The 13,954-nt window shown below is 44.3% G+C and overlaps 1 protein-coding gene across 1 annotated transcript; it reads right to left on the minus strand.

Annotated features, from left to right (window-relative positions):
- Positions 1-2,043: 2,043 nt before the first annotated feature.
- Positions 2,044-12,784, minus strand: LOC311147422 (uncharacterized protein; the record flags this gene model as incomplete). The annotated part of the gene is made up of 5 exons (XM_084184124.1): positions 2,044-3,555; positions 3,670-3,765; positions 4,133-4,241; positions 4,542-4,783; positions 12,734-12,784. The coding sequence occupies 5 exons, from the start codon at positions 12,782-12,784 to the stop codon at positions 2,044-2,046; spliced, it is 2,010 nt and encodes a 669-aa protein (XP_084040250.1).
- Between the last annotated feature and the right edge of the window lie 1,170 nt (positions 12,785-13,954).

Raw genomic sequence — 13,954 nt, forward strand, 5'->3', positions numbered from 1 at the left:
GAAAGAAAATAGACTATGTTTGGATAGAGGGAGTAGGCCATAGTTTCAACTCTCATTCCATAGGAAATGACTATTCATTTACTTTAGAAATATACTTTGTCACTCTGAAATTAACTTTTCCAGCTTACCATATTTCTATTTGGTACAGAGTATAATGTGAGTATACATGTAATTGCCTGAAGGGACAAATAATTGGGGGTTAGTACACTGAAGATTATTAATAGATTATTCTTGTCACCATGTGACATTTGAAATCCATGGCCCTTTGGCAGTGTATAGTAAGTGGGACAGTAACATTTGGATTTAGGAAAAAAGGATGGTGCTTAAAGGTCCAATGCAGCCATTTTATCTCAATATACATTTTCAGGGTAAAAATGAAGTACCTTACTGTGAATGTTTTCAACTAAAATGTTCAAAAAGAAACTAAAATAGCTTCTTATCAAAGAGCAATTTCTCAAGCAAGAAATTAGCTAGGACTGTCAGGGAGTGGTCTGGGTGTGGAGGGGAAAACTGAAAACTAGCTGTTATTGGCAGAGAGGTTTGGAACTGATAATGGCACCAGGCAGGCCAAAACTCCATCCCACCAAAACAGGCTGACATTTTTAAACAGCTCTTACACTTAAAAGGGCATTGTCATCATGTTCACAATTTCACAGTATTATTCCAATCTCATAGTGTGGAAATATATATAAAACACAGGATAATCAAGTTTTTGACTGCACTAGGCCTTTAATTTGTAGTTTAGAATTACAATTAAAGTCAGGAGATTTTATGCATTTCAGCGTTTTTATTTGAGCAATCAAAATAAAGTATTCATAACAACCATGTTATGTGTCCATCACAGCCATAGATGTATCTTTAAGACTTTGAGCAGGGCTTGGACACACTGGGCTGATCCACAAATGGAAACCATTATGAGATCATGTTCCAGGCTAGAACGTGTATTTGATACCATTTGATAATCGTTCACACGATTTGAACATATTTTGTGTCTGCAAATGAACAACTTTCAATTGGTTTTATGTGAAAAGCGGTATAAATTTTGTTTTATGTCATGCAACACTAATCAGAGGTTCTGGACCATAACGTCAAGATGTCATCATCATCAACAAAACCAAAACCACAAGTAACTCTTGTCTGAAATGTTGTGACACATCACTTAGACAGCAATCACAAATGTCTGACAAAGAGTGGTGTCAGGGGAAAATCAGCCCTGTGAATCCATGCCCAGTTAGAGAGGTGACATTGTGACACATATGAAATAGTGCTGTCATGTTATTATTATTATTATTATTATTATTATTATTATTATTATTATTATTATTATTATTATTATTATTATTATTATTATGTCCAGTTGGCAGGTTTGTATTGAGGATAGTCTACATGCTGGGAATAAAGGTACTTTGTCCTCTTATTCAACACAGGCTGGGGGGGGGGGGGGGGGGGGGGTGTAAGATGGCATTTCTCATGTAAGATGGGACTCTTGTCCCTGTGCAGTAGATATTTACTACCTGAGGTTTCATACAAAATATAAAGTCTGTATCACTACAACTATGTGGTTTAAACCAAAGTCACATTGAGCTAGCCAAATGTGATGCAATGATATGAAATTATTTCCAATACATGTTTTGTTGATTGAATTACAGTGATATGGTTATATCCACTCTTTGGGCAAACAAGCAAATTAGATTGTATTTAACTGTAAAAAGTGTATATTGATGAAAGGAGTCACCACCATTAAAACACAGCTATATCTTCTGTGCAGTAGCTAACCCAAAATCCAGGCAGCTAGCTTTAAAGTAACCAGTGAATAATACCATTTGGATTGCTTAATGCTGCCATTGGTCCTGTCTGTTAAACTAATACTGCTCTAGGTTTGTGTCCAGGAACATAAGTGGAGAACAAGAGATAGTCAAACTATAGTCATATCAGTGACCCTCTTCACAATCAGTCTCACAAACACACGCACGCACGCACGCACGCACGCACGCACGCACACACACACACACACACACACACACACTGTATCTTACTGTGTCATTATACTGTAGTGACAGACAACAGAGGGCTGCGACAGAGGATGTTGTCCCCCTGCCCCACCCGTGTCCCATGGGTCAGCAGCTCCTCCACTGTGGTCCAGTCATCCAGCAGTTTATGGTTCCTCAGACGGCTCTGCTTCCTATGGCTGAGCTCCAGCACCGTGCTGCAGCCTCCTCCAGGACCAGCTGCACCCCCAAGGCCCCCAGCAACCCCTGTACCTGCAGCCCCATTCTCCCCTGCCCCCTCAGCACCACGGTTCAGCTTTCTCTGCCTCTGCTCCCGGGCCCACGCCAGGTGGCGCCGGCGCTCCGTCCTGCTCCAGTAGCGGCCTGCCCAGGCCTCCCCGCGGGCCTCCTCGTCCGTGGTGACCTCACTGCGTTCGTCAGCCAGCCGGGAGGCTCGCGCCTTCAGGAGCTGGTTCCTCACCGCCCGGGGATTCCCAGAGAGACCCCTCCTGGAGCGGGCAGAGGGCCCATCCAGCGTGCTATAGAGGGGACCACAGGGGCCGTCTGCTTGGGGCCAGTTCCCACCAATGTGAGGATGTCCCAGTGTCGCAAACTGACGCCAGTCTGCTGGCTCCTTCCCAGGCTGTTTCTTTGAGGGACTCTTGGAAAGACCCTGTTTCTCACTGTTATATTCCTCACTGGCCATACTGCTTCTGTGGTCACCCACACATCCTTGCCAGGTGCCTTCCACATGGTCACTCAGCGGCCTTCTCCTCTTCTCAATGATGTCTGTGTTGAACCCCCTGTTGTATTGTCCTGTGCCAGAGTTCTCAGTGGGCACGGCTAGGTGGTTTGGGCTGCTGGGCGGTTGTCTGTTTACGTGTCTGTATTTCCCTGTGGCAGTGTTCCCAGCGGGCAGGGCTGGGTGGCTGGCCCGTCTCCTGTCTGATAAGTCATGCACGGTGTGGCTGCGGCTGGGGAGGTCCTCAGAATAGTGCTGGTTCAGCATCAGTGCTCTCCTCTGGCAGGGTTCTGTACGGCAGCTGGAGGCAACCCTAGGAGCAGACCCGGTACCATGCCTGCTTAGCTGGGGGCTCCTGGCTTTGCGGAACTGAATGGAGCTACTACCCATGGTGCACTGGTGGGTCATGGCTGTGTGAGCTCCGTCTGGGGCTCTGCCAGCCTGGGGGTCACAGGTCAGGGTCTCAGGGATGGACTCCAGGTCCCAGCGAGACTTTGATCTCTGCTCCCGGGGCACGACGCGGCTCCGGTAGTTGTGGATCCTCCCATCTATAATCTTCTGGAAGTGGCGGAACTCCCCTGTGCTGACGCTGTGGAAGCCAGAGTCACTGAGCTCTGACGAGAGGAGGGACTCAGAGGAGGGAGAGCTTCCCCGGCTGGTGTTTCCTGGAGGGGAGGACATAGGGGCCTCTACCCCCTCCTCTGTCTCTGGGTCAGACAGGTCCCCCTGGTGGAGGCTGCCGTCAGTGCAGCCCAGGCCACTGTCCAGCTCGTGGAGGGGTAGGTAATTCAGAGGCCTGTCCAGCCAGTGGCCCTCATATTCACTCTGAAATAGAGGATGGAAGAAACTATGAATATCATTGGTTGTTATAATTGTGAATGTCTATGACCACGTATTCAAATATAAAACATTTGTCTATCATTTTATTTCTTAGAGTACCTGGCTCAGGAAGCTGCTAGGCTCATCATTATCAGTGTTACAGCAGCCAATCAGACAGCTCCTATTATTGGGCTGGTTATTCATCATCTCTGGATCCTAACAGTATAGGTGAACATAAGGAGTGGATACACAAGTCTTAGATAGATATCAATGGGATGTACAAAAGCTAGGCTATACTCATATACAGATGTAGGATCTTAATTTGCAGGAGACCTTACCTACAATGCAGGAAATGTAAAACTTGTGTATTTGAGGTTTAAAAATACTTCTGAAGCTTGTCATTTCCACTTAGAAATGGTAGACTTGATTTTCCCTTACAAAGAATGTACCAACCATTACAAAAATGTTCATTCATTATAATCCACATAATAATTCACATTTCCTGTCGCAGCAGGATTATTTACCTGCTGTAGCAAACTGGCTCAAATTAATATCCTACATCTGTAAAAGCAGAATGACTCACATCATCATACTCTATCCTGTTAATGTCCTCCAGATTGTAGGCAACACTGGGGAGGTATCCATTGGCTGCGTAGAGTTCTGGTGGAAGGGTCATGTGATCATAGTAAGGTCTGTGAAGAATGAGATCATTACATATGAAAACATGGCTGTTTCACACCGTAGGCATGTTAAGTGTAAATGACTATGTTTACACATTAGACCAGTTCCAGTCATTGGTTCCATTCAATTCTAACACCACTTCTGTATACATCTCACGGCTATACTCTAAATGACCTAACCCAGAGCCTCAATCGCTGTACTTCACTGGTTCAATATAACTGGGGCACTATTAATCTGCCATTATACATGCATACACAAGCAGATAAAGAGACACAGAACCGCTAGAGAGGCCCAAATCAAGCAGCACGTACCCAGAAGCGTAGGCACCGAGGCCAGGCCCAGCCCCCTCCACCTCCTTTAGGACCCTCAGAGCCTCCCAGGATTGCCGCTCCGTCTGGGTGCCGCAGTCAGACACTGGGTACTGGGAGTGATGATGCATTCTCCCTCGCCGGTGCCTCCCCTCAATCTGCATAGTGACTGGCTGCTCATAGCCGTCCCCCAGGAACTGCAACGCCTCTCGGCGGCTGAGATGGGACAGGTCACGCCCTTTGACCTGGGAGACATATGAACATGCAGGGTCAGATGAAGAGGAAGTGAGGTGGTTGAGTTCTGCTGGTTCACTGATATGCTCTGTTTCATGCCATCTGATATCTTATGTCCGTTTTGTCTTTTGTTAGACACAAGGACATCACAGGACCAGGATAGCACAGTTGATGTAATGTACAGTGTATGTGTGTGCCATGTGCCATCGAACAAAAGCAGTATGGTGGAAAGGATAATAAAGCATCAACACCTCAATAAAGATCATGTTTGGAAGCGGCAGACATTACTGTAAACAGACATTCATTTCTCGTTATTATAATGCGTGAAGTCTCATGGGTCTAGAAATGTAGGCCAGCTAAGCTGGACTCATTCTCGCCATGGATTCTGGGCCATGCTTTCTGGCTCGTCTGAAAAGCTTTGTGCTCAACAAAACCCTAGAGATTCAAGACAGGAAGATCTTTTCCACCCCACTGCACTCTAGGGCTGTCCCCGACAAAATAAAATATTGGTCGACCGAGAGTCGTCTGCTCTTTTGACCAATCGATTGTGTGACATTTTAAAATGCGTATTTTTACACATATAGACACATCCTATTTGTTTTAATCATATCAACTATATGCACTGAGCTTGTCTGATGCTTTAAGCACTGTTTTGCTTTTATGCACTGTTTGATGAAATACTTAAGACACACAAATGACTAGAGGGAGTACGACCGCAATTGATTTGATTGCGCAGGGCCGGGCTCACAGTGACTGTGTGACTAGAACCCATTGTCTCTCTCTCCTCCCTGCTGCAGTGACCACCACAGAACATCAACAGTGTTTATCGCACTGTCCGTAATGCTGAAGCTGCAATTTCTGACTGAAAGGTTATGTTACCGAAATCCTTCACTTCTTAAGGAAAAAACATTTCCTATTCCCTCAACCCTTGCTCTCTTTACGTGACACATGTATGCATTGAATGCACGTGACCAATAGGGCCTGACCTATAGCATATCATAATCACATCAATAAAATGGTTATAACATACTCCGAACACCGTAACACATGTGACACATGTGACATCGGACAATTTGGACACTACATTAATGATATATAATACCAGAGAGGCTGTTCTAACAAAAATAAAAGTGTAAAGCCTTTATTACAGCATAGCAAAGATTAAAAACTTGGATTGTTTATCCGACATGTTGTGGTTGCGTGAGGCTTGGTGCTCACGGAATCAGTAGGCTTTTAAACAAACACTCAAAAAGGCAACAGAAGCAGGATCAGTCTTATTTCCGTAGATATATATGGATGATTTATAAAGCCAGGCACATTTAACAGTTAGGCTATTGATTATAGACCTAAATAAGTTGGGTCTTCCTCTCTTCTCACTTTTCTTAGACAGTTAAGGCAAGGGCTGTTTTCTCGTCTCCTAATTCCCCTGCTGCCTCCGCCCATTGTTCTCAACACCAATATGCTGGTTAACTCTACTATAATTCACATACAGTGCATTCGGAAAGTATTCAGACCCCTTCACTTTTTCCACATTTTGTTACGTTACAGCCTTGTTCTAAAATGTATTACAAAAATATAAAAATCTCATCAATCTACACACAGAAATGTTTGCCAATTTAAAAATTTGAATATCACATTTACATAAGTATTAAGACCCTTTACTCAGTACTTTGTTGAAGCACCTTTGGCAGTGATTACAACCTCAAATCTTCTTGGGTATGATGCTAAAAGCTTGGCACACCTGTATTTGGGGAGTTTCTCCCATTCTTCTCTGCAGATCCTCTCTAGCTCTGTCAGGTTGGATGGGGAGTGTCGCTGAACAGCTATTTTCAGGTCTCTCCAGAGATGTTCGATCAGGTTCAAGTCCGGGCTCTGGCTGGGCCACTCAAGGACATTCAGAGACTTGTCCCGAAGCCACTCCTGCGTTGTCTTGGATGTGTGCTTAGGGTCATTGTCCGGTTGGAAGGTGAACCGTCGCCCCAGTCTAAGGTCCTGAGCGCTCTGGAGCAGGTTTTCATCTAGGATCTCTCTGTACTTTGCTCCGTTCATCTTTCCCTCGTTCCTGACTAGTCTCCCAGTCCCTGCCGCTGAAAAACATCCCCACAGCATGATTGTGTCACCACCATGCTTCACCGTAGGGATAGTATTGGCCAGGTGATGAGCGGTGCCTGGTTTCCTACAGACGTGACACTTGGCATTCAGGCCAAATAGTTCAATCTTGGTTTCATCAGACCAGAGAATCTTGTTTCTCATGGTCTGAGAGTCCTTTAGGTGCCTTTTAGCAAACTCCAAGTGGGCTGTCATGTGCCTTTTACTGAGGAGTGGCTTCTGTCTGGCCACTCTACCATATAGGCGTGATTGGTGGAATGCTGCAGATATGGTTGTCCTTCTGGAAGGTTCTCCCATCTCCCCAGAGGAACTGGAACTCTGTCAGAGTGACCATCGGGTTCTTGTCACCTCCCTGACCAAGGCCCTTCTCCCTGGATTGCTCAGTTTGGGGGGCGGCCAGCGCTAGGAAGAGTCTTGGTGGTTCCAAACTTCTTCCATTTAAGAATGATGGAGGCCACTGTGTTCTTGGGGACCTTCAATGTTGCAGACATTTTTTGTTACCCTTCCCCAGATCTGTGCCTCGACACAATCCTGTCTCGGAGCTCTACGGACAATTCCTTTGACCTCATGGCTTGGTGTTTGCTCTGACATACACTGTCAACTGTGGGACCTTATATAAACAGGTGTGGGCCTTTCCAAATTATGTCCAATCAAATGAATGTACCACAGGTGGGCTCCAATCAAGTTGTAGAAACATCTCAAGGATGATCAATGGAAACAGGATGCACCTGAGCTCAATTTCGAGTCTCATAGCAAAGGGTCTGACTACTTATGTTAATAAGCTATTTCTGTTTTAAATGTTTCTATACATTTGCAAACATTTCTAAAAACCTGTTTTTTGCTTTGTCATTATGGGATATTGTGTGTAGATTAATGAGGGGAAAAATGATTTAATCAATTTTAGAATAAGGTTGTAACGTTAAACAATGTGGAAAAAGTGAAGGGGTCTGAATACTTTCCGAATGCACTGTAGCAACGTAGTCTTGGAAAAGGCACCAATTCAACAGCGCACTGATGTGTTTCAGAACCGCGGACAGCAACCACTATCCAACGCAGGAGAAAGCGCATTTGTTTTAAAATAATATCATTTGTATTAGTGTTGCACCATTGTTCTTATGTAATATAACCATATACATTTTCAGTAACACATGTCTTAGAGTGATGGACTGTACCATCCCCACGGCCTCCACAATCGATTAGTCCACTCAGACAGGCGCCAATCAGACAGTTGTCTTGTACACCATGATTTTATTAAATGTTTTGCTACTGCTCGACTAAAGAAATCTTGGTCGACCAACAGCCTATTGACCAAACAATCGACCAGTCGACTAAATGTGGTCAGCCCTACTGCACTCTGATAGTAATGCAAGCAGAGAACCTTGCTGATACAATATTTATAAGTAACGCATCACAACACAAGTCAGAGAATCTGATAAAAATAACTCGTACCCCAAAGACGTCTGGGTGTTTGTCTACTTGTCTGTACGGTATGTCGGATTGCAATTCTTTGTCTTTGTGTGTGTAAACTGCAGTGAAGGCTCCTCAAAGGAGGACGGGGAGGTCCATCCTATTCAGTGGATTTCATAAACATTTAAATAGTAAAACAATAAAGTTATCATTTTTAGATACTACTATACTAAATATTTTAACTGATTAACACACACTGTTTTGAAATGAAGGTCTACAGTTGCCTCAACAGCACCCTCCAGGTTAGCACCATGGTGTAGCCGGAGGACAGCTATTTTCCGTCCTCCTCTGGGTACATTGACTTCGATATAAAACCTAGGAGGCTCATGGTTCTCACCCCTTCCATAGACTTGCACAGTAATTATAACGACTTCCGGTGGACGTCCTCCAACCTACCAGAGCTCTTTCAGTACGAACTGACATGTTGTCCATCCAATCAAAGGATCAGAGAATGAATCTAGTACTGAAAGTAGAAGCTACAGCTAGCTAGCACTGCAGTACATAAAGTGTGGTGAGTAGTTGACTCAAAGAGAGAGAGAAAGACAATGGTTTCTTCAAAAATTAAGGAGAAGAAGCAGAGAGAGAGAGAGAGAGAGAGATTTATTTGTATTTTTTTTTCTTAGTTTACCTTTCACTTAGCTAATGCATGTCATTTAACCTCCTCAACATCCTGACTCAAACAGAGAGGAATACTATTTATGTTAGCTAGCTGGCTAAGGCCAACACTGCAACTCTTCCAAGTCAAGGTACACTGTTCAAATAGAAAGACTCAAAACACCATCATTGTGTAGTAAAACCATAAAACGTAGTGCGAGATCTAGTGTTTGGAGGGTGTTTGAATGTAAACACAATGTAAGTGTTACGATACACTGAATGTATTTTAAAACAGAATGGAAGTACTCTGAAACACCCAAAGTGGTTCTTCAATCTCAATAATTGTGTTTTTAAGAGAGTGTTGTGAAAACACTTTTTGGTGTTTCAGTGCATGTAAAAGGCAGCATCAAAACACAAAAATAATGTTTTGGCAGACTGTGTCTCTCATATAATCAAATGTTTTTAAATTGCAAAAGGTTTATAGCATAAATATTGATTGATAATAAATATTAATTGAATACTTTTCCTAAGGTAGACTTTGATACTAATTATAGGCCACAGTTGCCAGGAAACTTTGTGAGATTATGAATAATGTTAGAATCGAAATGTTCAGGGATATGTAAGTTATAGCAGAGGTAACATGTACAGTAATTCGGAAAGTATTCAGACCCATTTCCCTTTTCTACATTTTGTTACGTTACAGCCTTATTCTAAAATTGATTAAATTATGTTTTCCCTCATAAATCTACACACAACACCCCATAATGACAAATAAAAAATTAAAAACAGAAATACTTTATTTACATAAGCATTCAAACCCTTTGTTATGAGACTTGAAATTGGGCTCAGGTGTGTCCTGTTTCCATTTCTCATCCTTGAGATACTTGATTGGAGTCCACCAGTGGTAAATTCAATTGATTGGACATGATTAGGAAAGCCACACACCTCTCTATATAAGGTCCCACAGTTGATACTGCATGTCAGAGCAAAAACCAAGCCATGAGGTCGAAGGAATTGTCCGTAGAGCTCCGAGACAGGATTGTGTCGAGGCACAGACCTGGGGAAGGGTACCAAAAATGTCTACAGCATTGAAGGTCCCCAAGAACACAGTGGCCTCCATCATTCTTAAATGGAAAAAGTTTGGAACTGTCACGAATACAGCCGAGGCTGCCCCTCCTCCTTGCTCGGGCAGGCTTCGGCGTTCGTCGTCACCGGAGTACTAGCTGCCACCGATCGATGTTTCTGTGTTACACAAGTCTTGTCTTAATTAATCACACCTGTTACCCATTATGCTTATTTGTGTCCCTATAATTACCTCTGTTTTCCCTCCTGAGTTTGTGCGTGATTGTCCGTTGTCTTACGTCGTTTGGTGAGCTGTTGTTCTGCTCTTCCCTGTGTGGAGGGTTTGTTTTGGTTTACTTTTGTTTAGTAAATCCATTCATTTTCTCAGTTCTGTGTCCTGCGCCTGATTCCATTTCACCACTTCACCCAGACGTTGACAGGAACCACCAAGACTCTTTCTAGAGCTTACCACCCGGCCAATATGAGCAATCGGGGGAGAAGGGCCTTGGTCAGGGAGGTTACCAAGAACCCGATGGTCACTCTGACAGAGCTCCAGAGTTCTTCTGTGGAGATGGGAGAACCTTCCAGAAGGACAACCAGCTCTGCAGCATTCCACCAATCAGGCCTTTATGGTAGAGTGGCCAGACGACAGCCACTCCTCAGTAAAATGCACATGACAGCCCGCTTGCAGTTTGCCAAAAGGCACCTAAAGGACTCTCAGACCATGATAAACAATATTATCTGGTCTGAATGCCAAGTGTCATGTCTGTAAAAAACCTGGCACCATCCCTACGGTGAAGCATGGTGGTGGCAGCATCATGCTGTGGGGATGTTTTTCAGACGCAGGACTGGGAGACTAGTCAAGATCGAGGGAAAGATGAACAGAGCAAAGTACAGAGAGATCCTTGATGAAAACCTGCTCCAGAGCGCTCAGGACCTCAGACTGGGGTGAAGGTTCACCTTCCAACAGGACAACAACCCTAAGCACACAACCAAGACAACGCAGGAGTGGCTTCGGGACATGTCTCTGAATGTCGTTGAGTGGCCCAGCCAGAGCCCGGACTTGAACCTGATCGAACATCTCTGGAGAGACCTGAAAATAGCTGTCCAGAGACGCTCTCCATCCAACCTGACAGAGCTTGAGAGGATCTGCAGAAAATAATGTGAGAAACTCCCCAAATACAGGTGTGCCAAGCTTGTAGCGTTATAGCCAAGAAGACTCTAGGCTGTAATTGCTGCCAAAGGTGCTTCAACAAAGTACTGAGTAAAAGGTCTTAATACTTATGTAATGTAGGCTGTGTAGTGGTTAGCGGTCATGATATGAAGGTTTGGCTTGGAAAGGTATTTTCACCTGGTCACAGACAGCTGATGTGTTGTGCACTGAAGTCCACAAGCGAAAGGAAAAGGTGAGAGGAGGAGAGCGCGTAGGCGCAAGAAGGAATTATACAACTAGCAAAGTGATGATGCTGTATGTTGCTGCTTTGAAAGTGAACTGTGTGTGCGGGTGATTAGGGGTGTATTCATTCCGCTGATTCTGTTGCAAAATGTTTCTTAAACGGAACGAAGCGGGGAGGGACCTACCTGAATTTGTCCAATAGAAACTTGTTTTAGTTGCAAAACGGAACTGTTTGGACTAATGTTTACACCCAAGATCAGCTAGATGCAGGCAAGAGTGTGCATGGCGGTATTGAATGTGTCACTTTCTGTCACCTTGATTACCCCAATTTGTCTCTTGACCTGTGCACCTACATTATAAACGTTAAATTGTAGGCTAGGTTGAAGCAACCTCATGATGGGTATAGGACAAATTCGAGTATCATGTAGTAGCCTAAACCTATCGATGTTACATTGAGCTGGGTGAATGGAATATGAATGACAATCATCCAATATGCAGTAATAGAAATAAGGCCCATAAAAAATTAATTGTCCTCCCTAATCTTAAACGGCACCGACCGCCACTGGTATACTGTGTGTGTGTGCTTGCAAACTTGTGAGTGTGTGTATGCGTGTGTATTGTGCGCAGATTTCAGTTTATAAATGCAAGGCAGGCAGCCAGGTTGAGCAGCCATAGCTGTTGCTAACAGTAGTTACTCCATTGACAATGCAGACATACACTCTGTCAGGTCACCCATGAACACATTCACCCTCTGGTCACGAACGAGCTATCTTCTCTTAATGCACAGTATACAATTATTTTGATGCATTACAATGCACAGTATCTGGACCATGGCTGCTGAATGGCCAGAGGATGCTTGGGGCAAACAGAGAGCGGGAGCGTGTTGGTGAATAGTCGGCCTGTCTAGAGGCATCTACATGTCTTCCTGTGAGACCAGAGCAGGTCACCACATCCACCATCAGTCCCTGTTAGCTACGCTTGAACACACACAATAAACTGTAGTAGTCTCTCTTAGAGTGTTCTCTTCATGGAATATTATTGCAATACAAATACAGTATGCATGCTAAAGACCCTCAGTTATGCAAACGCACATGAGGTCATACCATAAATGTGTGCACGACCACACACACACACACACACACACTGTCTGCCCCGAGTTTTCAGATTACGTAACCTGCGTATGCTGACTTTTCTATGTGAAGGCAGACAGGATGGTAATAGTATAGGCTGCTTTGTCAATAAGCACACAAATCCCAGAACAAAGGCACAGGTTGAACACACGCATGCACACACACACAAACACACACACACACACAAAACCCTCCTTACTTACCCCATTCCCATTGCCAGCCCACTGTCCCTGTCCAGAGAGCCGACAGCCCATGTCTGTGTCACTCTGGTGGAAGTCTGGCCGATCCACTTACAGCAGTGGAGGAGGGAAGGCCAGCTCGAAGGCAAGAGTGAGGTAGACAAGCCAGCTCGGAGGTATGAAGGATGAAACCAGGGCAGGGGTGCATCAATCCAATCTGTGCCAGAGTCCAGGGAAGAGTTAAGGCAGGCAGAAATGCCCCCCCTCAAATGATGGAGAATGTGAGCCTTGTCAGTGCGTGGATTCTGCAGTACTGGAGAATAGAATGCTGCTGTTACTCGCTTCACTTCTCTCTCATCCTCTCTCAGAGTTAGCCTCTGAGGCTCCACCCATGAACAGACCCTCTGCTCATGCATATTCAGCATCTGCCAACACCAATGAACCAATCCCAGAGCCAGAGTGTGAGAGGGAGGGAGTCCTGTGGATGGTATTGGTTCAAAGGATCAGCAGTCAAACATCATTCATTTATTCAATATTCCCCACAGTGTTTATCACCATTTGTACTTGATGAAAATGAAACGTTCTTTCCCTTTATTTCACCCCCTCCTCCCCAAACGAAGGTATATTGGTAATTGCATGTCAGAGATTACTCCCATATCAATGTGACAATTCGCATTATGTTTATATTTGCCATTGTAATGATAGAAGCTAAGTGTGTCAGTAAACAAATACAGTATCTCATTATTATGCTTAAATATTCAAGTAGCCAACCCTTGGCAAGCACTCTTACCAGTTGTGGTATTATTGAATGCTGGGGAATTGGTTTAGTTATGGAACATAGTTGTAGTGCTATAATGTGTACAGAAGGAGAGGGAACTATGCAAGAAACACTAATGCTGGTTAATAAGCTTTAATTTTAAACTGTAGGGAGAGAAAGGCATAAACACACATCCACCAGAACACGTTCCTTCACATCACCCGTCTAAAGCACTGACACAGTCATACTCACAGAGGATGAGTCAACCCCCAGCAGAGGCAAACAATCTCAGGGCGCAGTTACTGTAATGTCAGTCAAAAGCATGGATTTGCTATTCACATTGTGTGTGAGCTGTGTCTTTGGGATCAAGTCCAGGGTTCTGGTTTGCCTGCTTGCATTCTCACATGAATCCAGTGTCTCCAGGTTCTAAGAATATCCCCTTCACCAATCATTTCCTCTTATAGATGTTCAGTCTGTTAGTATGAGGG

The sequence above is a fragment of the Coregonus lavaretus genome, assembly GCF_964263955.1.
Source record: "Coregonus lavaretus genome assembly, chromosome: 20".
In the NCBI taxonomy this organism is placed as follows: Eukaryota; Metazoa; Chordata; class Actinopteri; order Salmoniformes; family Salmonidae; genus Coregonus; species Coregonus lavaretus.